The sequence below is a fragment of the Cetorhinus maximus genome, chromosome 16 (genome assembly GCF_964194155.1).
Source record: "Cetorhinus maximus chromosome 16, sCetMax3.hap1.1, whole genome shotgun sequence".
Lineage (NCBI taxonomy): Eukaryota > Metazoa > Chordata > Chondrichthyes > Lamniformes > Cetorhinidae > Cetorhinus > Cetorhinus maximus.
Window position 1 is genome coordinate 93,166,140 of NC_135894.1, and position 26,825 is coordinate 93,192,964.

The 26,825-nt window shown below is 46.0% G+C and overlaps 1 protein-coding gene across 1 annotated transcript in view; it reads right to left on the reverse strand.

The window, feature by feature from the left end:
- jam2a (junctional adhesion molecule 2a) overlaps nucleotides 1-26,825 on the reverse strand; it is a 65,540-nt gene that overhangs the window by 12,861 nt on the left and 25,854 nt on the right. The window contains exons 2-5 of the mRNA XM_078560479.1: nucleotides 19,203-19,268; nucleotides 9,284-9,397; nucleotides 7,432-7,581; nucleotides 1,400-1,602 (exon numbers count right to left, since the gene is read on the reverse strand). Coding sequence (XP_078416605.1) covers nucleotides 1,400-1,602; nucleotides 7,432-7,581; nucleotides 9,284-9,397; nucleotides 19,203-19,268 — 533 coding nt within the window. The remainder of the gene's footprint in view (nucleotides 1-1,399; nucleotides 1,603-7,431; nucleotides 7,582-9,283; nucleotides 9,398-19,202; nucleotides 19,269-26,825) is intronic.

Here is a 26,825-nt window from a genome sequence, read left to right on the forward strand (position 1 = left end):
CTGGGGACCTGGGTCTGAATCCCGCCAGGCAGATGGTGAAATCTGAATTCAGTAAATATCTGAAATTAGAAGCCGGCGAAACCATTGCTGATTGTCATAAAAAAACCCATCTGCCTTCCTTACCTGGTCTGGCCTACATGTGACTCCAGATCCACAACAATGTGGTTGACTCTTAAATGCCCTCTGAATTAGGGATGAAAACATTAAAACCTAGTCCTCTCACTGTCTCCAGACCCATCACTAACCTTTGACCAGGATTCTCAGGCAGTTGACACATTGTTGATGGAGGGGAAACTCTGTCAACAATTATCAGGTCAAAATAACACACAAAAAAAGTCACTAGCAACCTCCAGATATTTTAAACTTTTAACCAATCCCTTTACTTTATGAATATTCTTTTAATAGAAAAATGCTAGTAAACTTTATTATGAGACATAACCTTATTTAAAATAGAAATAAAAGACTTGCATTTCCTGTATATAGCACTCAGCCATTGAAATCGTTTTATTTTCGATGTGTAGCCACTGTCGTCATGATGGAAATGCAACAGCCAATTAGCACAAAGCAAGCTCCCAGAATTATATGATCTGATTTAGTGAGGTTGATTGAGGGATAAACATTACCCAGTACACCAGAGAGAAATCCCCTGCTCTTCTTTTAATAGCGCCGTAGGATCTTTCATGTCCACTTGAGAGGCCGGACAGGGCCTCAGGTCTAATGTCTGATCCGGAAATGACACCCCTGACAGTGCAGCATGAACTGAGTACTGCACATGCTTCTGCCTCCGCAGCAGAGCGCTACCCACTCTACCTCGGATGTGGGGGTCACTAGCACGACCAACATTTGTTGTCCATCCCTAATTGCCCTTTAAGGTGGTGGTCAGCCACCCTCTTGAACCACCACAGTCCATCTGGTTTGACCTTTCTGTAATTGTTTGATACAACCGTGTCGCTTGCTCAGCCATTCCAGAGGGCAGTTCAGAGTCAACCACATTGCTGTGGGTCTGGAGTCACACGTAGGCCAGACCAGACCAGGTAAGGATAACAAAGTACATTAGTGTAATCAGATTTTTTTTTACAACAATCAATGATATCTTCATGGTCACCATGACTGAGGCTAGCTTTCAATTCCAGATTTCTAAAATTAATGAATTGAATTTAAATTCCACCAACTGCCATAGTGAGATTTGAACCTATGCCCCCAGGCATTAGCCTGGGCTTCTGGATTACTAGTCCAGTGATATTACCACATGTTACCATCTCCCCTTGAATCTGATGTTTTAAACTTTCAACCACATTCAACCAAAACAAGAACAAATAAGATAACAATTTTAAACCTCACTATTAAACAGAACAGGGTCACCAGAATATGACTTAATTCCCCAAAAGTCTCCCTTTACCAGTACTCCAGTCTTTTGGTTCACTGTGTAGGACGTGTTGGTGAAGGTCGAATCCTTAGTAGGACGCTCCAGGAGTACTTTGTTGTCTTTGTACCAGGTGTAATCGGACGGAGGCGAGCCCTCTGACTCCTTGCAGGTCAACACGACCCTGGACCCTGACATCGCAGAGCTTGGAATTTTACACGTGGGAATGGCTGGTGGCACTAGCAACAAGAGAGTAGAGATGAAACAGGCGCTTTCACGCGAATCACCAAAAATAAGTACATGTATTCATAACTTGCAGTGTGCACCATCTGCAAGATGCACTGCAGCGACTCACCAAGGCTCCTTCAACAGCACCTTCCAAACCTGTGGACCTCTACCATCTAGGAGGACAAGGGCAGCAGATGCACGGGGACACCATCACCTGCAAGTTCCACAGCAAGTCACACACCATCCTGACTTGAAAATATATTGCCCTTCCTTCATGTTGCCGGGTCAAAATCTGGGAAGGCCTAACAGGTCTGCTCTGAAGAAGAGTCATACGGACTGGAAACATTAACTCTGTTTCTCTTTTTCTTTTTTTGGCCAGCAGAGGCATGATGGGCTGAATGGCCTCTTTCTGTGCTGCAACTTTTCTATGGCCCTATCTGCTGCCCTTGTCCTTCTGAGAGCTAAAGGTCATGGGTTTGGAAGGTGTTGTCGAAGGAGGCTAGGTGAGTTCCTGCAGTGCATCTTGTAGATGGTACACACTGCTGCTACTGTGTGCTGGTGGTGGAGGGAGCGAATGTTTAAGGTGGTAGATGGGGTGCTGATCAATTGCGCTGCTTTGTCCTGGATGGTGTTGAGCTTCTTGAGTGATAGAGCTGCACTTATCCAGGCAAGTGGGGAGTATTTCATTGCACTCCTGACTTACTTTGCAGATGGTGGACAGGCTTTGGGGTGTCAGGAGGGGAGTTCCTCAGTGCAGAACACCTAGCCTCTGACCTGCTCTTGTAGTCACAGTATTTATCTGGCTGGTCAAGTTAAATCTCTGATCAATGGTAACCCCCAGGATTTTCATGGTGTGAGATCCAGCAATCCTAATGCCGTTGAATGTCAAGGAGAAGTGGCTAGACTCTCTTTTGTTGGAGATGGTCTTTGCCTGGCATTTGTATGCTGCAAATGTTCCTTGCCAGCTATCAGCCCAAACCTGAATGTTGTCCAGGTCTTGCTGCATGTAGGCACAGGCTGATTCATTATCTGAAGAGTTATGAATGGAATTGAACACTGTACAATCATCAACAAACATAAGAACTTAAGAATATGAGAAATAGGAATGAGAGTAGGCCATTCAGCCCATTGAGCCTGCTCCACCATTCGATAAGAATGATCTGATCATGGCCTTAACTCCTTTCCTGCTGGGCATCCATAATCCTTGACCCCCTTTCAGATCAAAAATCTGTCTTAGCTCAGCCTCGAATATATTCAATGCCTCCAGCTTCCGCTGCTCTCTGGAGTAGAAAGTTCCAATGATTAGTGACCCTTTGACAGAAGAAATTCCTCCACACCTCCACCATAAATGGGTGACCCCTTATTTTGACCAGGCGGGAAAATGGAGTTGAAGCCCAAGATCACCCATGATCGTATCGAATGACAGAACAGGTCCAACAGGCCTTATGGTCTACTCCTGCCCCCAATTCTTGTGTTCTTGATAAAGCAGCTGAAGATGGTTCAACCTAGGACCTGCACTACTTACAAAGCACCTCTCAACAACATCTTGAAGTGCTTCAACTGACAGTGAACTACTTTTGAAATGCAGCCATTTTGCACACAGTAGAGTCCCATGAACAGAATGAACAAGGTAATCTGATTCTGGTGGTGTTGATTAAAGGAAGAATATTGGCCAAGACACTGAGAGAACAACAAATCCAGGGAACCCTGGATGCCGAGGGATATACAAGATTGGATAAAGAAAGGCTTATGGCAGATATCGAGGGCTGAAAACAGCGGAAGCCCTAGAGGAGTATAGAATGTGTAGGAGGGAACTTAAAAAGGAAATTAGGAGAGCAAAAAGGGGGCTAGAAAAAAAATTGGCAGGTAAAATAAAGGAAAATCCAAAGTTATTTCACAAGTACATTAAGAGTAAGAGGATAACTAGGGAAAGAGTAGAGCCCAGTAAGGACCATAGTGGTAATTTGTGTGTGGAGCCGGAAGATGTAGATAGGGTTCTAAATGAATACTTTGTATAGGTGTTCATAAGTGAGAGGGACGACGTGGGTATAGAAATCAGGCAGAAGGACTGTGATATAATTAAAGAAATTAGCATAGAAAGGGAGGAAGTTCTAAGTGGTCTGGCAGGCTTAAATTTGATAAATCTCCAGGCCCGGATGAAATGTATCCCAGGCTGTTGAGTGAGGTAAGGGAGGAGATAGCAGGGGCGCTGGCAATAATCTTCAATGCCTTTCTGGCCACAGGAAAGGTGCCAGAGGACTGGAAGGCAGCCAATGTAGTAACATTATTCAAGAAGGGAGGAAGGGATAAACCAGGGAACTACAGGCCAGTCAGTCTAACCTCAGTGGTGGGGAAACCACTGGAAGCAATTCTGAGGGATAGAATTAATCTACACTTGAAGAGGCAGGGATTAATCAAGGACAGTCAGCATGGTTTTGTTAAGGGGAGGTCATGTCTGACCAATCTGATTGAATTTTTCGAAGAGGTGACCAGGCGTGTAGATGAGGGCAATGCATTTGACATAGTCTACTTCAGCAAGGCTTTTGATAAGGTCCCGCATGGGAGACTGATAACGAAGGTAAGAGCCCATGGAATCCAAGGCAATTTGGCAAATTGGATCCAGAATTGGCTAAGTGGCAGGAAGCAGAGGGTGATGGTTGAGGGGCATTTTTGTGACTGGGTGCCTGTGTCCAGTGGGGTTCCACAGGGATCAGTGTTGGGTCCCTTGCTGTTTGTGGTATATATAAATGATTTAGACTTGAATGTAGGAGGGTTGATCAGTAAGTTCGAAGATGACATGAAAATTGGTGGGGTGGTAAACAGTGAGGAGGATAGCTTTAGATTACAGGAGGATATAGATGGGCTGGTCAGATGGGCTGATCAGTGGCAAATGGAATTTAATCTGGATAAGTGTGAGGTGATGCACTTGGGTAGAGCAAATAAGGCACGGAATGAATGGTAGGACCCTGGGAAGTACCGAGGATCAGAGGGACCTTGGTGTGCATGTCCACCGGTCCCTTAAGGTAGTGGGACAGGTAGATAAGGTGGTTAAGAAGGCATATGGGATACTTGCCTTTATTAGCTGAGGCATAGAATATAAGAGCAGGGAGGTTAAGCTGGAACTGTATAAAACGCTGGTTAGGCCACAGTTTGTGCATTGCGTGCAATTCTGGAATCTGCATTATAGGAAGGATGTGACTGCACGAGAGAGAGTGCAGAGGAGGTTTACCAGGATATTGCCTTGGCTGGAGAGTTTTAGTTATGAGGAGCAATTGGATAGACTGGGATCATTTTCCCTGGAGCAGAGATTGAGGGGGAACATGATTGAGGTGTATAAAATTATGAGGGACATAGATAGGGTAGACAGGAAGGAACCTTTCCCCTTGGTGGAGGGATCAATAACCAGGGGCATAGATTTAAGGGACAGGAGGTTTAGAGGGGATGTGAGGAAGAATTTTTTCACCCAGAGAGTGGTGGGAATCTGGAACTCAGTGCCTGAAAGGGTGGTAGAGGCAGAAACCCTCATAACATTTAAGAAGTATTTGGATGTGCACTTGCGACGCCATGGCATACAAGGCTATGGGCCTAGTGTCGGAAAATGGGATTCGAATAGTTAGGTACTTGTTTGACTGGCGCAGACTTGATGGGCCAAAGGGCCTTTTTCTGTGCTGTAGACCTCTATGACTCTATCTATAACACTCGGCTCTCCTTCCCAAAGTGTAAAGGGAACTTTGCTAACATGAATCATGGAACCGGATCATGGTGTAACACTTCACCTAAAGCACAGATTTAAGCTACTGAAAGGTTGCTTCCACTGATCAACAACACAATAATGTTAAGTCATTGAACCACAATTTAAAATCTCTGCAGCTGGGTATGGGTGCTTGTGGTTATGGCACTGGACCGGCCACCCAGAGGACAATGGAGAGCAAGTAAAATTAGACAGGCTGTATAATCAGTGGCTGATCTACCCCTCTAAGGCTGAAAATTACCCCTCCCACCCTAAGTTGTATTAAAGACAGAAACAGGGATTGGCTGCAGCACCATTTCCACACCAGCAGAGGACACTGCAGCACCAGATATAAGAAAGATCATCGCTGACCACTCGATCCTGTCACACAGTCCAACTGCATTTTTAATCACCCCGGTATTTTTCCTACCATTACCCTCCCTGCAAGATTTCTCAAAGTATGTTGCACTCTTTGACCAAATAATTTCTTCCTAATGTACGTAAATGTTTTAAACTTATTTTTCACTTGTTTAAGTTCCTAGGGTCTCAGCACAGCACAGAAGGGGGCCTTTTGACCCATCATGTCCGTGCCAGCTCTTTGAAGGAGCTGTCCAATTACTTCCACGCCCCTGCTCTTTCCCCAAAGCACCTCAAATTATTTCTTTTTAAGTACATATCCAATTTCCTTTTGAAAGTTGCTGTGAATTCTGCTTCCAGGTCATAGCAACTCGCCGCATAAAAATAAAATCTCCTCATGTCCTCCCCGCTTTGTTTGCCGATTTTCTCAAAGACGTGTCCCCCTGGTCACAGGTGACCAACATCTTGGTCAAAAGAGGTGGCTTTTGAGGAGGGTCGTAAAAGCACAGAGAGGCGGAGGGGTTTAGGCAGGAGAACTCCACAGATTAGGCTTGAGGTAGCTTAAGCAATGCTGCCTGTGGGTGGGACAGGGGTGTGCCGGGAGAGGTGAAGGACAAGAAACCAAAACTGGAGGAGCCCGTAGATTTTGGAAGATGAGAAGAGGGCTGGAGGAGGTTACGGTGATAGAGAGAACACAAGGAATAGGAGGTGTAGACCATATGGCCGGTTGAATCTGCTCCACCATTCAATACGATCATGGCGATCTTGGGCTTCAACCCCACTTTCCCGCCTGGTCCCCATATCCTTCGATTTCCTGAGACCAAAAATCTGTCCATCCTCAGCCTTAAACATATTTAACGGCGCAGCCTCCACAACCCTCTAAAGTAGAGAATTCCAAACGTTTACAACTGTTTGAGTGGAGTAATCTCTCCTCATCTCAGTCCTAAATGATCAGCCCCTTCTCCTGAGGCTGCACCCCCATGGTTTTAGATTCACTCACCGAACAGCAGAAATCTCTCAGCGTCTACCCGATCCAGCCCCTTCAGAATCTCGTATGTCTCAACGAGATCATCTCTCATTCTTCTAAACTCCAGAGAATATAAGCCCAATTGACTCAGCCTCTCATCATAGGACATCCCAAGGACCAATCTAGTGAACCTTCACTGTACCGCCTCCAGTGCAGGTATATCCTTCCTTCCTCTACAGAGGGGTCAGGCGAAGGTGTAGATGAATCTGGCAAAGAGGGGAAAAGGTCTTTTCTTTTCAAATGATGCCAACAAACTGAGTCTGTCGCTGTGTCCATTTCTGTGGAGTGTCCGATTAGTGCCAGTCAGACACTCAGACAGCCGGGACACTCAGACAGCCGGGACACTCAGACAGCCGGGACACTCAGACAGCCGGGACACTCAGACAGCCGGGACACTCAGACAGCCGGGACACTCAGACAGCCGGGACACTCAGACAGCCGGGACACTCAGACAGCCGGGACACTCAGACAGTCGGGACACTCAGACAGTCGGGACACTCAGACAGTCGGGACACTCAGACAGTCGGGACACTCAGACAAATCTGGCATCAGTCAAAAACTATAAACCTGAAATAAAATATTGAAGATGCAGAGCAAGGCTCTCTGACAAACAGACTATGTTCGGGTGCTGACTGGACCAGCCACATAATTCCAGCCATTTTCTTTCTGGGTTGCTTGTTTAAAATAAAAGTAACCTTTGACCTCGTGCGGACCAACTCTGCTCACCGAGGACAGAGAGTTTGACATCTATTTCTGCAAAGACCACCCTGTCCTCCTTGGCTACCACTTCACACCGGTAGGTAGCCATGTCTGCCCGGGTCACTTCATGCAGTCTGATGTTGGAGCCTCTCATCTCCGCCCGATCAGCATATGCCGCTTCAGGAAGAATAAGAGACACAAAAATAAAGTCAGGAAAAGAAATAAAAGAATTGCATTTACATAGCACCTTTCACGTTATTAGGACATCTTAAAGTGCTTCACGGCCAATGAATTACAGTTGCAGGCAAACAGGGCAGCCAATTTATGCACAGTAAGCTCCCACATACAGCAAGAAATTAGACGAATTGTCAGCCACAGCTAAGTGGGTGGATGTAAAATATCCTGAGGCATTATTTCGAAGGAGAGCAGGGCAGATCTCCCCGTGACTTCAAAATAGTGCACTGGGGTTTTTTTACATCCATCGGAGAGGGCAGACAGTGCCCCAGTTTAACATCTTATCCAAAAGACAGATTTAGCTCAGAGGTCGGACTCCATTTTAAAATGGTGCTGGTCTGCTGAGCAGAGAGAGCATGGGGGGTGAGCAAAAGGTCAGGCTCATAGGCTCAATGTTCTACAAAAGCTCCCCTATTCCCCACAATCCCTACCTGCTGCTGAACTCCTGAACTGTGCTCATTTTACCTTGACACTTATTTCTCCTGCGTTGCTTCCCGAGCGTCACCCTGAATAAATGCCACTTAAACCTCACGACCTGTCCTGCATTCCGACCTGCTTCTTCATCACCCCTTGGTCTTGCCAAGTTCCGCTGGGCCCCTTCTCATCTGGAGGTTCGCCTGCATCAATGCTGACTTTATCCACCTCCATCACCTCGCATATTCAGACTGTCTCCCAGGGCCACCCCATGAAGAAAGCCCTGCTCTCCCCACCTTCCCACACTCCACAGGCTTCACCTTCAGATTCTCCTGCTCTCTTCCAAATCCTCTGCAGACTTCTCCAGACTCCCTCAGTGCCTCTCGGACATGTGCTACTCCCCGGACCCTCCGCTGCACTGTTTCAGTAATGACATTGCTACCCTTCCTATCTGCAGTGCCTTCTCTATGACCTTGCTCTTCTCCCATGTCCTCTTGCTGAATGGACATAATCCTCCGTCAACCTTTGCCTCTCCAGCACGTTCCCTCCCCCAGCCAATCCTGCCGGTTAAGTTCTTTGACTCATCCCCATCCTTCCGTTTTCAATCCCCCCAGTATCATCTTTCTGGTCCCGTCGCTCCCAACCCGGGCTCATCCAATCCCGTCGCTCCCAACCCGGGCTCATCCAATCCCGCCGCTCCCAACCCGGGCTCATCCAATCCCGCCGCTCCCAACCCGGGCTCATCCAATCCCGCCGCTCCCAACCCGGGCTCATCCAATCCCGCCGCTCCCAACCCGGGCTCATCCAATCCCGCCGCTCCCAACCCGGGCTCATCCAATCCCGCCGCTCCCAACCCGGGCTCATCCAATCCCGCCGCTCCCAACCGGGGCTCATCCAATCCCGCCGCTCCCAACCCGGGCTCACCCAATCCCGTCGCTCCCAACCCGGGCTCACCCAATCCCGTCGCTCCCAACCCGGGCTCATCCAATCCCGTCGCTCCCAACCCGGGCTCATCCAATCCCGTCGCTCCCAACCCGGGCTCATCCAATCCCGTCGCTCCCAACCCGGGCTCATCCAATCCCGTCGCTCCCAACCCGGGCTCATCCAATCCCGTCGCTCCCAACCCGGGCTCATCCAATCCCGTCGCTCCCAACCCGGGCTCATCCGATCCTGTCGCTCCCAACTAGGAGGTGTGAGTGTGAGAGCATTTTACTTGCAATGCCAAACATACCTGTGAGAGAACCATCAAAGTACACAAAACGTACGTCAGCTCCTTTGATTTTCTTCCACTCCACCCGAGGGTTGGCATCTCTTTCCACGTGGTAAATGCAGGAGAGCATTGCCGCTAGAAACAACAAGCCCAAAACAATGTGAGTGGGGATTGGGAGTGAGGCGGGGGAAGTGGGCGGGGGGGGAGAGGATTTCTCCAACACTATATGTGAATGTCTTTTTTTTTTACAATTCCCCAGCTCCCCCGCCGAAGGTTACTGAGTATTTAGCCACGTGTGAACCCACACCACGAGGGCTGTTCAAAGTCCCCGATCCCAGACATCACTCTCGTAAATCTGTGCTGCATCCTCATCCAGCTCTTTATGAGGGTGCGCGATGAAATGGAAAAACTGCATAGCGACCAGCCACACAATATAAAAACCATGTTAGCAAATGTTACACAGGAACAGGGGAGGCAATGGTGTAGTGGTGGTGCTGTCACTGGGCTGGTATTCCAGAGACCCAGGGGTGATGATCTGGGGACCCGGGTTTGAATTGCACCAGGGCAAACGCTGAAATTTGAATTCAATAAAAATCTGAAATTGAAAGTTTGATGATAACCACCAAACTACTGCAGATTGTTGTAAAAAAACCCATCTGGTTCACTAATGTCCTTTAGGGAAGGGAAATCTGCTGTCCTTACCTGGTCTGGCCTACGTGTGATTCTAGAGCCACATCAATGTGGTTGGCTCTTTGCTCTCTGAACAAGGGCAATTAGGGATGGGCAATAAATGCTGGCCTAGCCAGAGATGCCCACATCCCATGAACGAATATGAAAAAAAAAGGAGCTATTCAGCCTCTCAATCCTGTTCTGCCATTTAATTAGACCGTGGTAGATCTGCATCTTTATTCTATTTACCTGCTTTTAACCCATATCCATATGATAACCTAATCCAACAAAGATTTATTGATCTCAGCCTTGAAAGCTTCAATTGACTCATTCAAGTCAGAGGGTCACACACCAGAGAGGGAGGCCATTTGGTCCACTGCTGGTCTATGGTGGCTTTTGAAAAATTCATCCAATTCTCCTGGCCCTTGGTCAGGCTGTAGAGGGAAAATTTCCAGGAGGCATGTCCTGACAACGCTCACTGCTCCAAGCATGCTTAACCTTACTGGAGGCAGCCAATCAGCACGCTGCCTCTGCGTTCGGCCTCCAATTAGGGGTCCTGGAGGCGAATGTTTGCCGGATCACGGATTATTGTTGGCGCGTCCGGCAGCCTTCACTGTCTTACCGGTGAGAACACGGCTGCGGCCCAAGCAGCAGCAATGGCAGGAACTCAACGGAGCCGCCATCTTTACATGGGAGCGGTCGCCACTGCTTCAGCCTGAGCGCGATCGGAGATATCGGTCACCAGGAGGCCTGGTGTGCAATGAGCAACTCTCTGCTCCTGGAAAACATTAGCCTCACTACTTTTTTTTTTGCACGTGAAATCCTTCAAAATCGACCGCATCTCTGACCTCCCCTCCTCTTGGGGGCGCTGGCACAGCAGCGGGAGGGGGGAGCTGTGAGATATTTGGAAGGTGACATTGCTGTAATTCAGGGCTAATTGGCTCGTTAAATACTTTAATTGGATTCCCATCGCTGCTGGGTCACTAATGTGAAGCGGGATTTTAGGAAAGTTTGAGGTGTCTCAGGGAGCCAGCCCGATGCTTTTTCTCCCCCGCTAATTTTCCCAGACCCCCACCATCCCCAAAGCCACTTTCAGCGGGCTGGGAAAATTCTGAGTGTTGGGAAGCCTCAGCACTGCAGAGTCTTCTACTCGCCAACGCTAGTTCTCACGATCTCTTGCGTCTCCCACAGGTCCAGATGTTGAGGGGGCAAGGTCAGATTGCCGGTGTCTGCAATAGACAAGCACTTTCAGCAGAGATATCACCACCACATCTTACAAGGGCACCCTCCACCAGAGCCGATGCACTTATCCAGTGCATGCACAGATAGGGTGGTAACTGGGTGAAGGGCACATCACAAGTGAGTAGTAGGAGGTGGGAGAGGCAGAGCTGGACAGTTCCCCTCAGAGGAAGGAGGACAGGCACAGCTATGCTCAGCAGGGCACTGATGCAGGGCTTCAGGAGTCACAGGAGGCTCTACCTGCACCAGCAGCAATAGATGTGGTGCCATGTGTCAGAGCTCTCTCTGAGGCAGTGTGGGGTCATAGGCTGAGAATGGAGCAGTCCTTCCTGCTCATGGACGCGATTATGGCTCAGAGATTTGTGTGCATCGGACCCTCCATTGAGCGAGTGGCCAACCTCATGGAGAGCCAAATGCTGCAGCACTCAGAGTGGGTGTAGAAACAGCACATTGACATGCACTGAAAGCATGCAACATTCTGTGGCATTGGCCAGTCAGTGGCGCTGAGGCAAAGAGACATGGAGCAGATGCCAGTTGTGCCCCAACAGCGATCCTGAGTACCAGTGGTTACCGAGGAGGATGAGGGTGCCATCCCGAGAGGGGCAGAGCTTTGCGTGGGGGTTTGTGCATTTTTTCTATTTATCAACACCATGTAAACATTGACACATGCGCCAGACGTCTGGACATCCATTCTTTCATAGTGAGACAGGTAAAGAGGGATTGAAGTACTGAAGGGAACCAAGGCTCCTTAACAGGAACATTGAAAATTCTGGACAAACGCGCGTCCTTCACTGGTGGTAAGAGTGGATCTATTTCAGCCTGCGTCTTCATAGAAGTATTCTCAATCCCACTGGCAAGTAACATTCGCGCCACACAAGTACTGGACAATCCAACAAGATTGTCTAACCATCTCCCCTTGATGTTCAATGGCATTACCATCGCTGAATCCCCCACTATCTACATCCTGGAGGTTACCATTGACCAGAAACTGAATTGGACCAGCCATACTTTGGCTAAAACCGCAGGTCAGAGGCTGGGAATTCTGCGGTGAGTAACTCACCTCCTGACTCCCCAAAGCCTGTCCACCATCTACAAGGCACCTTCAATCCATATTTTCACACAGTTCTGTGATGTGATGATTGTTGAATAAATGCGTGGAAAGAAGAAAACTACAAGGCACGAGTCAGGAGTGTGATGGAATACTCTCCCATTGCCTGGATGAGTGCAGCTCCAACAACACTCAAGAAGCTTGACACCATCCAGGACAAGGCAGCTCGCTTGATTGACACCCCATCCACAAATATTCACTCCCTACACTACCGACGCACAGTAGTAACAGTGTACACCATCTACAAGCTACACTGCAGGAATGCACCAAGGTTCCTTAGACAGCACCTTCCAAATCTGTGACCCCTACCATCTAGAAGGACAAGGGCAGCAGGTAGATGGGAACACCACCACCTGCAAGTTCCTCTCTAAGTCGCTCACCATCCTGACTTGGAAATATATCGTCGTACCTTCACTGTTGCTGGGTCAAAATCCTGGAACTCCCTCCCTAACAGGACTGTGGGTATACCTACACCACAGGGACTGCAACGGTTCAACAAGGCAGCTCACCCCCACCTTCTCAAAGCAATAAATGCTGGCCTAGCCAGCAATGACCATATCCCCTGACAAAATTTAAAAAAACTGCTCAAAGTGAGTTCCAGGCCATGCCATCCTCCTGGGTCAGAGATGCTCAGCTGAAACATACCAGAATCAGATGATTCCTGATGTTAATGGAATTCAGAAGAGACCCAGCAATAGCCACGATTACCTCCCTGTGGCACTTCTGTGCTCCAGATCATCCTCATCCCCCTCTTCCATGTCCTGCTCCTTCTCTTCCTCTGGTGAGTTTTGTTGATCTAGCGCTTCCCCCTCATTGAGGCTCTGCTTCTCCTGAAGAGGAGGATGTTACTCCTCATCATTAATGAGTCCAAGTTCTGAATTGTGTTTCCATTACCAGCTACTGCCATCTGTGCGCTCAGCTGGTGTCCCAATTGTGTCTGGAAGCCTTGCCTCCTTCTCTAATGTCCCCATAGTGCCAAGAGGCTGACGAACCCCATCACTATTGAATCACAGAATCACAATGCAGAAGAGGCCTTCGGCCCATCGAGTCTGCACCGACACGTGAGAAACACCTGACCTACCTACCTAATCCCATTTACCAGCACTTGGCCCACAGCCTTGAATGTTATGACGTGCCAAGTGCTCATACAGGTACATTTTAAAGGATGTGAGGCAACCTGCCTCCACCACCCTCCCAGGCAGCGCATTCCAGACCGTCACCACCCTCTGGGTAAAAAAGTTTTCCCTCACATTCCCCCCTAAACCTCCTGCCCCTTACCTTGAATTTGTGTCCCCTCGTGACTGACCCTTCAACTAAGGGGAACAGCTGCTCCCTATCCTCCCTGTCCATGCCCCTCATAATCTTGTACACCTCTATCAGGTCACCCCTCAGTCTTCTCTGCTCCAACGAAAACAACTCAAGTCTATCCAACCTCTCTTCATAACTTAAATGTTTCATCCCAGGCAACATCCTGGTGAATCTCCTCTGCACCCCCTCCAGTGCAATCACATCCTTCCTATAATGTGGCGACCAGAACTGCACACAGTACTCCAGCTGTGGCCTCACCAAGGTTCTATACAACTCCAACATGACCTCCCTACTTTTGTAATCTATGCCTCGATTGATAAAGGCCTTTTTCACCACCTCACTAACTGTGTACAGACCACTTCCCCCTGCACACCGGATGGTACCTGTGTGCCAGTGGCTGAGTGCCCGTTTGCCTCCGTTTCCTCCCTAGTGGGACCTAAAAATCCTGTCCAACAAGTCAACAGCATCTTACAATTTCGGGGTTGGGTCGATCTTACGTTTTCGCTCAAAGATTCCGCGATTGCGAACACCAGCCCTGAAAGATTGGAACATTATTAGGAGGAAATTTCAGCCTGTCTTGGGGGATCGGATGCAAGGCTGACTTTTCACCTGATTTTAAATTCCATTAGGAATAGTATTGTGGGGGGGGGTGGTAAAAATAGACATTACACCCCAGCCTGAGGGCTTCCCAACTTGCGAGTTGTGTTAGAATTGCTCTATCCCATTGTGGCAACATTGAGGGAGCAGGACTGAGGCACAGTCTGTAGGAAGCAGACCTACCAAGGTTGGGTCTGGGCCTGAGACACGATGTCATGTTGCAGCATGACTGGAGTTTGGAAGCTTTAATTTTTACACTGGCCTCTGCTGTATTTTGGTCCACATTCTGAGGAAACAAATGTAATTATGTGCCTCTTTTCAAAGGCACAGGTGACCAGGATTTTTGTTTCAGAATGAACTCTCCTCCACCATAAATAGTTGGAATCTCTGCAGGCTTTGGAATATCCAGAATCAATTCAATTAATGATCCTCACAAAGCAGCAGAGTCGGATTTAAATCTTGGCAGAATCTGTGTGTCACGTAATCAAGATAATGTTAACTACCCACAGTCCCTTAGTTTCAGGAATAAAGCATTGATGCTGCTGAAATTCCCCTAAGACAGAGAAGAACAGGAACCCCACACAATCATTAACTAGAAAACTAAACATCCTAATATGTGTGGAGAAAGTATGAGTGAAGAGGGAGAGAGGTTGTGCAGAGTGAGAGAGCGAGAGAGTGGGAAGAGGGTGAAAGTGTTGAGAGACGAGAGAGAGAGAGAGTGCAGGGAGAGAGCTTTTGGAGGGTTGAGAGCCTGTGGAGAGAGAGAGACTGCGTGGAGAGAGAAATAGGGAAAATTGTGTGCAGAGAGAGAGGGAATGAGTTGTACATCATTCTGGATTATTTTTATTCATTCAGAGGATGTGGGTGTCACTGGCTAGGCCAGCAGTTATTGCTCATCCCTAGCTGCCCTTAGTCAGAGGGCATTTAAGAGTCAACCACATTGCTATGGGTTTGGAGTCACACATAGGCCAGCAGATTTCCTTCTCTAAAGGGTGTTAGTGAACCAGATGGGTTTTTACAACAATCAGCAATGGTTTCATGGTCATCATCAGACTCTTAATTCCAAATTTTTATTGGATTTAAATTCCGCCATCTGTCATAGTGGGGATTTGAACCCAGGTCCCCAGAGCATTACCCTGGGTCTCTGGATACCCGTCCAGTGATAATAACACTATGCCACCACCTCCCCTTGTATGGCTGTAGGCAACGTACCCTCTTTTTTTTTGGAGTGTGTGAGTGATCTATTTAAGATCATTATCAAATGGTCTCCGACTCCTAGTTCACAGCAGAACTCCATCCACACACAATCCTCCCGCCCAGTCCATGTGTTCCCCTAGAGACTGATCCATCAACTCGCAGAATACACACACCCTACAACCAACATTCACATAGCAATTCAAAAGTCCCTGTGCAGGTCATGCACAAGGCGGCCCCTTTAAATGACTGTGCATGTGCAGCTAGACAAAAAAAAAACACCCTAAAAGAGGCCTCGCACTTAAATAGATCACTCGCACACTCCCCGCAGAAAAAGAGGGTAATCTACAGCCTAGAGGCATGCACATGTGCACAGGCCTTCATTTTTATGAATCCCTCTGAAACCTTTGAGAGCGCCTCCATTATGAGGCACCCTTGTGCTTTCCATCCACTTCAGCAGCACCCACCTTTCCCAGAGGGGCTGCCAGATGGCCAGTCCTGCAGTCCCATCATGGGGCCTGCCTTGTCCATGTCCCACCTCTCATCCCTGATGGGATAGCGAACGCAGAGGTGGTCTGTTAATTGGACACCTCCGATAAAGGTCGCACTGCAGGACGCGCCTCCAACACGAGTGGGAGACAGACCCACAACTAGCCCCGTCGCCTGAGAATTTTTAGGTGAAGAGGATTCCATTCACTCTCTGTACATGTGGGTGACCTACAACTACACGGAGACACACGAGCTCTACAATACCTCCGGCATATACTTGTGCATGTGCTGTACAGCACACGCATTGTATGTAATACAATGTGTGTGCTGTACAGCCATGCACAAGTATATGCCGGTGCACATGCATGTACCCCACAACCACACAAATACACATGCCCAAAACCATCCCTGTGCACACACTGTCACGACTCACTGGGGATAGTTGCTGCAATATCAAACCCCACTGCTCCCCAAGCCGCGACAAATGAGATAAAGTTCGATCGCCCCACCTAATTATTTAATTTAGGTTAACAGAATACGAGCACCAGGTTTGTAAACTTAGTAAGTAAATAACTGTTTATTGAACAAATTGTCTTTGACCAGTGGCAAAAGAAAGAAATATGAACTGCTAATTTCTAACTCTATAACCTAAACTCTACCCCCTTCTTAAACAGTTCAATTGCACCAATTCCGGAGTACAGGATTTGATGGGTTGATTTTGATCAACATCTTCCAAATTCCTTTCAGTTCTTTGTTGATGACACGAGGTGGTCTTCCCAGCACTTTCAGTATTTAGTTTACTGGTTGAGCACTTGCCTTTCAATATTTCGAACACTGATTTTTCTCCTTTGTCTCTTGACAGGGGTTTTCAGAGAGACAGCAAGTTATAGAGAGATGAGGAGAAAAAGCCAGCTAGCTATTATTGTAGAATTACTGGAATCTGACGCAAACAGGAGCAACAGGTTTTCGGTCTTTTCCTTTTCAGGCTAGGAGCTATTCTGCTGCACTGCTCTCACACAAACCCTGGCCACCTGGTCAGGAGCCAATTAAAATGTTGTTGCCAGGCAGTTCCCCATTAGACAGGACTCCTTCTCGGCCCCATCTTGTCTTTCATGGCACATTCTGTTCCAGCATGGCAAGATTGTATATATCCCTCACACTGTTCCAGTAGGCATGTCTTTCAAACTACAGCCATTGTAATTTTAGTCCACAGTCCAACAGAAATAAAAATATATGTTCTTCACAACACACATAATGTACCCTACCACCATGCACAGATACATGAACACAGATACATGTGGCCTATAATCATGAACATGCATTTGTGCAAAAATTCCTACAACCACACACACGTACACGCAAGCAGACACACATGTATGCATGACACATGCATGCACAATGGAGAGAAGCACACAATAATACCTTTCTTCCTACTGGCAATAGAATGCTACACCACAAATTATAAAATGGTAAAAAAAAAGAATTTGCAGGACTATGGGGAAGAACAGGGGAGTTGAACTAATTAGATAACTCTTTCAGCACAGGTACAATGGGCTGAATGGCCACCCGAACTGTATGATTCTATTCTACACACACAACTTGGGTACAGACAATACAACATGCAGAGCAAGCCCACTTTATGGAAATCAATACACCTTGTGTCCCGGTAATCATACAAAATATTGAAAATGCCATGCTCCCCTTTACAGGAGGAAAACTTGCTGGACATAAATAGATAAACTTCGAACCACTCCCTCATTCATCCTAAACTTCTCTCAGGCTATTCTGGGATGACTGCCACATAGCCTTTTGTGTCAAAAGCCTGGCTGATCGCCCGTGTCCCCATCTCTTATTCTTCCCTGTTTAGTCAGGAAAAGGTTGGAAACTATCCAACACAATGGGTGTGAGGTGCGTTTCATTGCTGAGACAGCATAATGAACTGCCTGTAGTTGACAGTCTATGGGAAAGTAACATCAAAGTTAGCTCACTAGAATCTTAACTGCCTCTCAGCTCTATATTTAAAAAACTTGCATAAATGCACAATGCTTTAAAACACAACACTTAAAGGTAACTTCTCCACCACCACCACCACCCCCCACCCCCCTCAGAACCTTCCTGTAGAAAAATGGTCAAAAGTGACAATACCTTGATGTTTGCCTTTTCTTTGTCGCTGAATAATTAATTAACCTGCTCACCCTAAAACCTTTTTATGCCTGCACTTCAATAATGGGCAGAGGGATTTCACAAGAATGGTCATGACAAACATCACATAGCACATTTTCACAGTTTTAATGTATTTCATATTTTAAGTAAATGAAACCAGCAATTCACCTTTACTTACATTCATTAGCATTACCATCACTGAATCCCCCGCTATCAACATCCTGGGGGTTACCATTGACCAGAAACTGAACTGGACTAGCCATATAAATACTGTGGCTATAAGAGCTAGGAATCCAGTGGTGAGTAAATCACTTCCTGACTCCCCAAAGTCTGTCCACCATCTAAAGTCAGGAGTGTGACAGAATACTGTCCATTTGCCTGGATGAGTGCAGCTCCAACAACACTCGAGAAGCTTGACACCATCCAGGTCAAAGCAGTCCACTTGATTGGCACCCCTTCCACAAACATTCACTCCCTCCATCACCAATGCATAGTGACAGCAGTGTGTACCATCTACAAGATGCACTGCAGGAATGGACCAAGGCTCCTTAGGCGGCACCTTCCAAACCCACGACCACTACCATCTAGAAGGACAAGGGCAGCAGGCACATGGGAACACCACCAGCTGGCAGTTTCCCTCCAAGCCACTCACCATCCTGACTTGGAAATATATCGCCGTTCCTTCACTGTCACTGGGTTAAAATCCTGGAACTCCCTCCCAGCAGCACTGTGGGTGAACCTACACCACATGGACTGCAGCGGTTCAAGAAGGCAGCTCACCACCACCTTCTCAGGGGCAACTAGGGATGGGCAATAAAAGCTGGCCTAGCCAGCGACGCCCACATCCCATGAATGAATAAAAAAAAACATCATGTATTTATATAACACCTTCAATATAGTAAAACGACCCAAAGTGCCTGGAGTGATATCAAACAATACTTGACATCGAGCCAAAGAAGGAGATATTAGGACAGGTGACCAAAAGTTTGGTCAAAGAGGAAGGTTTTAAGAAGTGTCTTAAAGAAGGAAAGAGATGTGGAGAGATTTGGAGTGGGAATTTCAGAGCTTAGGGCCTAGGCAGCAGGAGGCATGGCTGCCAGTAATGGGGTAATGCTCGTCGGGGATGTGTAAGAGGCCATAGTTGGAGCAGCACAAATAAAAGTTAACACTTACGTTCAAATTCCTTCACTTCAACATTACGAACTGTAGACGTGATGGTTACTCCGTGGCTTTGATAAACTAAAACCAGATAAAAAAAGAAATGACTCAGTGAGGCTGCATTGAGTATTACAAGCTGCAATGTTTGTGGATATTGGTCAAAACCCAGACCCATTCTCACTGCCAATTAAATCCTTCACACACAGTTCCATTCCAGCACAGTTAAAAAAGACATTCAATATTTATGTCCTCTCCCCGCCTAGATTTTGTGGGTACAAACAACCAACAACAACTTACATTTATAAAGCAGGTTTAATATAGTGAAAAATCCCAAGCTGCTTCACAGGAGAGTAATCAAGTAAAAAACTAAGCCACACAGGGAGACATTAGCATAGGTGACCAAAGGTCTGGTCAAAGAGCTAGATTTTAAGAAGTGTTGTAAAGGAGAAGAGAAAGGTGGTGAGGTGGAGAGGTTTGAGGAGGGAATTCCAGAGCTTAAGGCCTGGATGGCTGAAGATATGGCCACCAGTGGTGGTGTAAAGTCACTCTCTTGGTACACAAATCATTCTTCACTTGCAAGCCTGAACTGTGACACTGGGCAGACTTATTAATACATTGGCATCTCAGCTGTCTGCCATCCCATCCTCACCCAATGTCCATACTTACAGCAGAAGTCGCAAAGTAGCAATCAGGAGCAGTAACCCTGACTTATTTCAGCCCTCCTCCCCACCGCCTAACCCACAGGCACCAATTGTAGTGAAGTAATCAGCAGTCTTGTTTCAGTAACTATCTCCACACCTCTTACTGTTATCCGTGCCTTGGTCCCAACCTCGCTCCCTCTTCTACTGTTACATCCGTACGGTTCATACTATAAAAATATTCATACACAGCCTCCATATTACAAAAAGGATGTAGAGATAGCGGAGAAGGTACAAAAAAGATTGTCAAGGATGATACCGGAACTGAAAGATTATGGTGATCAGGGAAAACTAAACAGGCTGAGACCCTTTTCGCTACAAAAGCAAAGGCTGAGAGGTGATCTAATGGAGGCCTTTAAAATTATGAAGGGATTTGAAAGGGTAGACAGAGAGAAGATAGTCACTAATCAATCCAATAAAATTATGCTTGCAAGAAGCATTACACTTGAGTCAATCATGATCTCAGCCAACATGAGCTTTCCCAGTAAGGGTGATAGGAGAACAGGTCAGAAAAACCCACCCAATCCCCAATTCTAAAAGCACTGGTTGAGACTGCTAACTCAGCACAGACTCAAACCGAATGTGGCTCCGTTGGCTTCACATAGCCGAGTGCTAACACAAGTCAGTCAGGTGCCTGTTCCCCCCTTGTCTTCTGTTTAGAGACATTTCAGCACCACTTTCGGTCAACGCTCAACAATGTTCAACATCAACTCATTCACTGCACTTGGCAGGCCCAACGTAAAACGGCATTCACAGACGCCAAACAGCAAGCAGTGCTCTCACCTTTAAATACCCACGACTATATCCCTGCTATTCTCAGGAGTGGAGTCCTCTGTAGTACCTCACTCTCAGACCTGGGGGAAATGCTGTTGTGTTACCACCACAAAGGAGACTTGCAAAGGTGTCAGTCATGGCTCAGTGGGTACCACTCTTGCTTCCCGAGTTGGAAGGTTGTGACTTCCAGGTTTCATGTCCCTCTCCAGAAACATGAGCAAAAAAACCTAAGCTGACACTTCAGGGGTGCTACAATGGTGAAATTTATGAGATTATTATGTTTTAGCACTATTTATTTTCGTTTATATGATTATCATAATCTTTAAATGTAGGTTAAATGAAAGGAGTCATGTGACCTAGGCTAGAGTCTGCCTGACAGTAAACCTGGGTGGTTTAATTGTTAGATCAAAAAGAGAGTCACATTGCGTTACTTTTAAAAAGAGTTTTCATGGGATGTGGGCATTGCTGGCTAGGCCAGCATTTTTTGCCCATCCCTAACTGTCCTTGTTTTCAGGGCATTTAAGAGTCAACCACATTGCTGTGGGTCTGGAGTCACATGTAGGCCAGACCAGGTAAGGACAGCACATTTCCTTCCCTAAAGGACATTAGTGAACCAGATGGGTTTTTACAATAATGGTTTCATCAGACTTTTAACTCCAGATTTTTATTGAATTTAAATTTCACCATCTGCTGTGGTGGGATTCAAACCCAGGTTCCCCAGAGCCTTAACCTGGGTCTGTGGATTACTGGTCCAGCGCCAGTACCACAATGCCAACACCTCACCCAAAATTTGGAATTGAAAAGGAGGTGCCAAACATTAACATCTGGGACAATGACAGCTATTTCTAAGTCCACATTGAGAAGACCCTAAGTCTCCAAAGACCCAAAAAGGCATTACTGATATCAGGTTGTAAAGAATTGAGCTCGAACTGGTCCCTTTGTTTCTAAGATGAAAGTGCTGGTGATCAGCAGTAGATGATTAACGTTTCTACTTGGATTCAAGGCTAGTGTTTCTCATTGCCATGGAGAGGGGGGTATAGGAAGCCATTTTGAGATCAGGTTTCAGGCTTCCCTATAAAACCAGCAATATCACAGAAAAATTGAAGTTTTTGGTCTGGTGCAGGCTGCAGCCGAATGGGAGTTGAAGAGCAAAAAGAGATAGATGTTAGCCAGGGCTGCACCTTAAGCACAGAAAATGCTGACTCTATAATTCACCACATGGAAGGCAGGTGAGAGCTTACACTCAGTTTGAAGACAAAATGCATGTGGAATTAAAGCAAGGTTGGAGGATTTGCCTAGCTGAAACCAGAGGAAGATTCCCCAGGGAAAACTCTTAGAGTGGAAGATTGTATTGGGAAGGGAAAAAGCAGAAGCAAACCCTTGGGTGCTGCAGAATACTTTGGATTAATATCAGGAGATTGGATGTCTAATTAAGAGACTGAGTAATGTAACAAAATTGGAGTATTGGTTGTTATTAAAAGTACTCTGGTAGTTTAAAGTGTAAGTTATAGTTAATAGTTAAGAAAAGTTAATAATATTTAAGTAATAATGTTTTGTCTTTCGTTATTGATACAGTAAAAGTTATTTTAACATGTGAAATCTTGATGTGTTATGTTTCAGTTAATAACTGGAAGTTCCAATTTCTTACTAAACAGTTTTTGGTTGCAACAGAGATCATAGGAAGTGCAGTACTGAGGGTGTGTTACACTCTCAGAGGTGCTATCTTTTGGATGAGATGTTAAATCAAGGCTCATCTGCCCTCTCCGGTGCACGTAAATGATTCCATGCCGCTATTTTGAAGAACCGACAATGGGTTCTCCCAAGTGTCCAGGCCAATTTTTATCCCTTAACCAACATCACTAAAAGGAAGTAGGTTATCTGGTTATTACCATGTTGCTGTCTGTGGGATCTTGCTGTGTGCAAATTGGCTTCCAGGTTTCCTACAGTGCAGCATTTATTACTCTTCAGAAAGTATTTAATTGGTTGTGAAGTATTTTGGTAACATCCTGAGGTCTTGAAAGGCAACACACTGGCTTTTTCCTTTCCTTCTTTCTACATTACAACAGCAGCCCTGGCAATCCTCTCTATTCTGGAAGTTGGCCTGGCTCAAAGCTATGATTGCTAAGCAACACAGACTTCAGGGGTCAGGTGGTTTTCAAGCTAATCATTATACAAAATGAAGAATGAAGTCTCCAAAAAGCTGTTGAGGCTGTGGACCAACTGGCAATTTGAAAACTGAGCATGACAGATTTACGTTAAGTAAGGGTGTTCAGGGATATGGGACCAAGGCAGGTGAATGACATTAAGATACAAGATCAGCAATAATGTAATTGTAGGTGATGAATGGCCTACTCCTTCCTCCTATATTCCTATTGCGCTCGGATGTTTTGGACATCTTACACACTACCCCTGAACCAATGTCACTAAAACAGATTATCTGGTCATTATCATATTGCTGTTTGTGGGATCTTGCTGTGCATAAATTGGTTGCCACGTTTCCAAAATGAAAACAGTGACTACACTTCAAAACCATTTTATTGGCAATAAGGTGTTTTGGGCTAACCTGAAGTCATGAAAGGTGCTACATAAATGCAAGTTCTTTCCTTCTTTCCGATTACAGGGTAGTTTTCTGCTCCCATGGCATGATTGAGTTTTGCCATCTAGTCCACACAGGCAGGAACAACTAACGTTTGCATTATATTCCAGATAGTCACCGGTGACTTAACTTTTATATCTCAGGGTCCCTCGCAGGAGACAGTCACTGTGCAGTTCACTACTCCCTTAAGGAGGTGATTGAAGCCTTATCAAGCAGCATGGATTTCTCATGCAAGGATGGCTTTCTCAAGATACAGCGTGACAATGACCAAAATGTGTAACTGTTGACAAATAACAACCCTGCGGCACTGAACAGGAATGGTCATCATTTCGTAAATGGTCAAATGGTACGTGACTCCCACCAGAAAATCGAAGCTCAGCAAGTTACATATCCCTAGAGCTGCAGATGAATCTTTCATATGAACATTTGCATTAGGAGCAGGAGTAGGGCCACTCAGCCCCTCGAGCCTGCTCCGCCATTCAATAAGATCATGGCTGATCTGATTTCTCCACATTCCTGCCTACCCCCGATAACCTTTCACCCCCTTGTTAATCAAGAATCCATCCAACTCTGCCTTAAAAATATTCAAAGACTTTCTTCCTCAAAAGGCAGTGAAAGCAAAGTTCCAAAGACTCACGACCCTCTGAGAAAAAATTTCTGCTCATCCCTGTCTTAAATGAGCGACCCCTTATTTTTAATCAGTGACCCCCTAGTTCTGGATTCTCCCACAAGAGGAAACATCCTCTCCACATCCACCCTGTTAAGACCCCTCCGGATCTTAAAGGTTTCAATCAAATTGCCTCTTACTCTTCTAAAGTCCAGTGGATATAAGCCTAACCTGTCCAACCTTTCCTCATAAGACAACCTGCCCATTTCCTGATATTAGTTCATTAAACCTTCTCTGAACTGCTTCTAATGCATTTACATCTTTCCTTAAATGTGGAAACCAGTACTGTATACAGTATTCCAGATGCGGTCTCACCAGTGCGCTGTACAACTGAAGCATAACCTCCCTATCTTTATAATCAATCCCCCTCATAATAACAATAACATTCTATTAGCTTTCCTAATTACTTGCTGTGCCTGCATACTAGCTTTTTGTGATTCACGCACGCGGATACCCAGATCTCTCTGAATTTCAGAGCTTTGCAATCTCTCACCATTTAAATTTTTTATTCTTGCTGCCAAAATAGACAATTTCACATTTGCCCACATTATACTCCATTTGCCAGATCTTTGCACACTCACTTAACCTATCTGTGTCATTTTATAGTCTCCTTATGTCCTCTTCACAATTTACTTTACTATTTACCTTTGTGTCATTAGCAAATTTAGCAACCATTCCTTTGGTCCCTTCATCCAAGTCATTTATATAAATTGTAAAAAGTTGAGGCCCCAGCACTGATCCCTGTGACACACCACTCGTCACATCCTGCCAACCAGAAAAAGACCCATTTATGCCAACTCTCTGCTTCCTGTCAGCTAGCCAATCTTCTATCCATGCCAATATGTTACCCCCTATACCATGAGCTTTTAATTTCCTTTGATGTGGCACCTTATCAAATGCCTTCTGGAAATTGAAGTATAGTACATCCACCGATTCCCCTTTATACACAGCACATGAGACTCCTTCAAAGAATTCCAAAAAATTGGTTAAATGTGATTTCCCTTTCACAAAACCATGTTGACCCTGCCTGATTGCCTTAAATTTTTCTAAGTGCCCTCATATAACATCTTTAATAATAGCTTCTAACATTTTCCCTATGACAGATGTTAGGCTAACTAGCTCATAGTTTCCTGTTTTCCATCTCCCTCCCTTTTTGAGGTAAAGCAGTCACATTTCAATCTCAAAAACTTGGACATAACTCAGCTGTTTGAAGGGCTCTCGGAGAGACCGGTGGAATAATTTAACGGTGACTCCTCTGTCCAACACCTGTACCTGAGCACAGAACAGCTACAGAGTGCCAGTGCTTTGCTTCAATCCTCAGATCCTGGAGGAAGTTGACTAGCAGCCATTCCTTCCCGTTTTCCTTGGATCACCTTGTAGGTGGGGCTGAGGGGTTAAAAGGGCGGGAAAAGAATCTGCCGCAGCAGTTAAAATCTGAAAATTGGATATTTCGCATAAACATAATCAATTTCTGACAAGTGCTGCTCAATTTTCAGGATATAACATTTATTTGTTTTGGGTGCCCACTTGATGTTTCACCTTTAGGCTGTTTAAGTGTATGGGTTTTCAATTCAGCATTTTACAATTGCAACGGTCAACACAATTCTTCCTCCAACTCCTCACCACCCAAGGTGATCAGACATCTGAAAGGGGAAAATTTGTTTCATACTAAATTGTCACAAAGCCATTAACAAAAAGGCTCCATCTGGTAATCGGTTGTGCAATGACCTCTGTTTGCAGCAAAGTCATTACAATGCCAAAGTTTTCAACAGTTTCATGAGGATTGTTGACATTTTAAGTTCTGACTTAAGCAATGCAGAATGTATTATTTTTCTGCAGGAACAAAACTTTATGGTTTAATGTTTGATGAGTAGTTTCTTCCTTTAGTCAGTTTGTGTTTTATGGTTTAGTAATGAAACACCTCCTATTAGCCCTGACAGCTAAGATACTGAGTCCTTGTTTAATCCTGCTTTGGGGATTTGGTTCAAAGGCTCACCATCAACTCTGAAGCAGTGTGCTGTGCAAATGTATAAATTACTGTACATTGCTATTGATTGGCACGCCAACCACAAACATTCACTCCCTCCACCACTGATGCACAGTAGCAGCAGTGTGTACCATTTACAAGATGAACTGCAGGAACTCACCAAGGCTCCTTAGACAGCACCTTCCAAACCAACGACCACTACCATCTAGAAGCGCAAGGGCAGCAGATACATGGGAACACCACCACCTGGAAGTTCCCCTGCAAGTCACCCACCATCCTGACTTGGAAATATATCGCCGTTCCTTCACTGTCGCTGGTTCAAAATCCTGGAACTCCCTCCCTAGCAGCACAGTGGGTGTACCTACATCACATGGACTGCAGCGGTTCAAGAAGGCAGCTCACCACCACCTTCTCAACGGCAATTGGGAATGGGCAATAAATGTTGGCCTGGCCAGCAAAGCCACATCCCATGAATGAATTTTTAAAAGAAAAAATCACACACTTAAGTCATCAATTTGACTTGAAGCCTTTGTATCATAGATTCACAGAATGGCTACAGCACAGGGGGAGGCTATGTGGCCCAGCGTGTGAGTGCCTTCTCTCTCCAAGAGCAACTTACCAAGTCCCGCTCTTGGCCCTGCCTTTTTTCCCCCTCAGCCCAACAATTCATTTTCCCCCTCAGATAATTATCCAATTCTCTTTGATTGAACCTGCCTCCACCACACTCTCGGGGAGTGCATTCAAGATCCTAATCAGTCGCTGCAGAAACAAGTTTTTCCTCGTGTCGCCATTGTTTCGTTGGCCAATCAACTTAAGCATGGGCTCCCTGATTCTCAACATTTCTGCTAACAGGAGCAGTTTCTCCCTATCTAATCTGTCCAGAATCTTCAGTGATTTGAACACCTCTATCAAATCT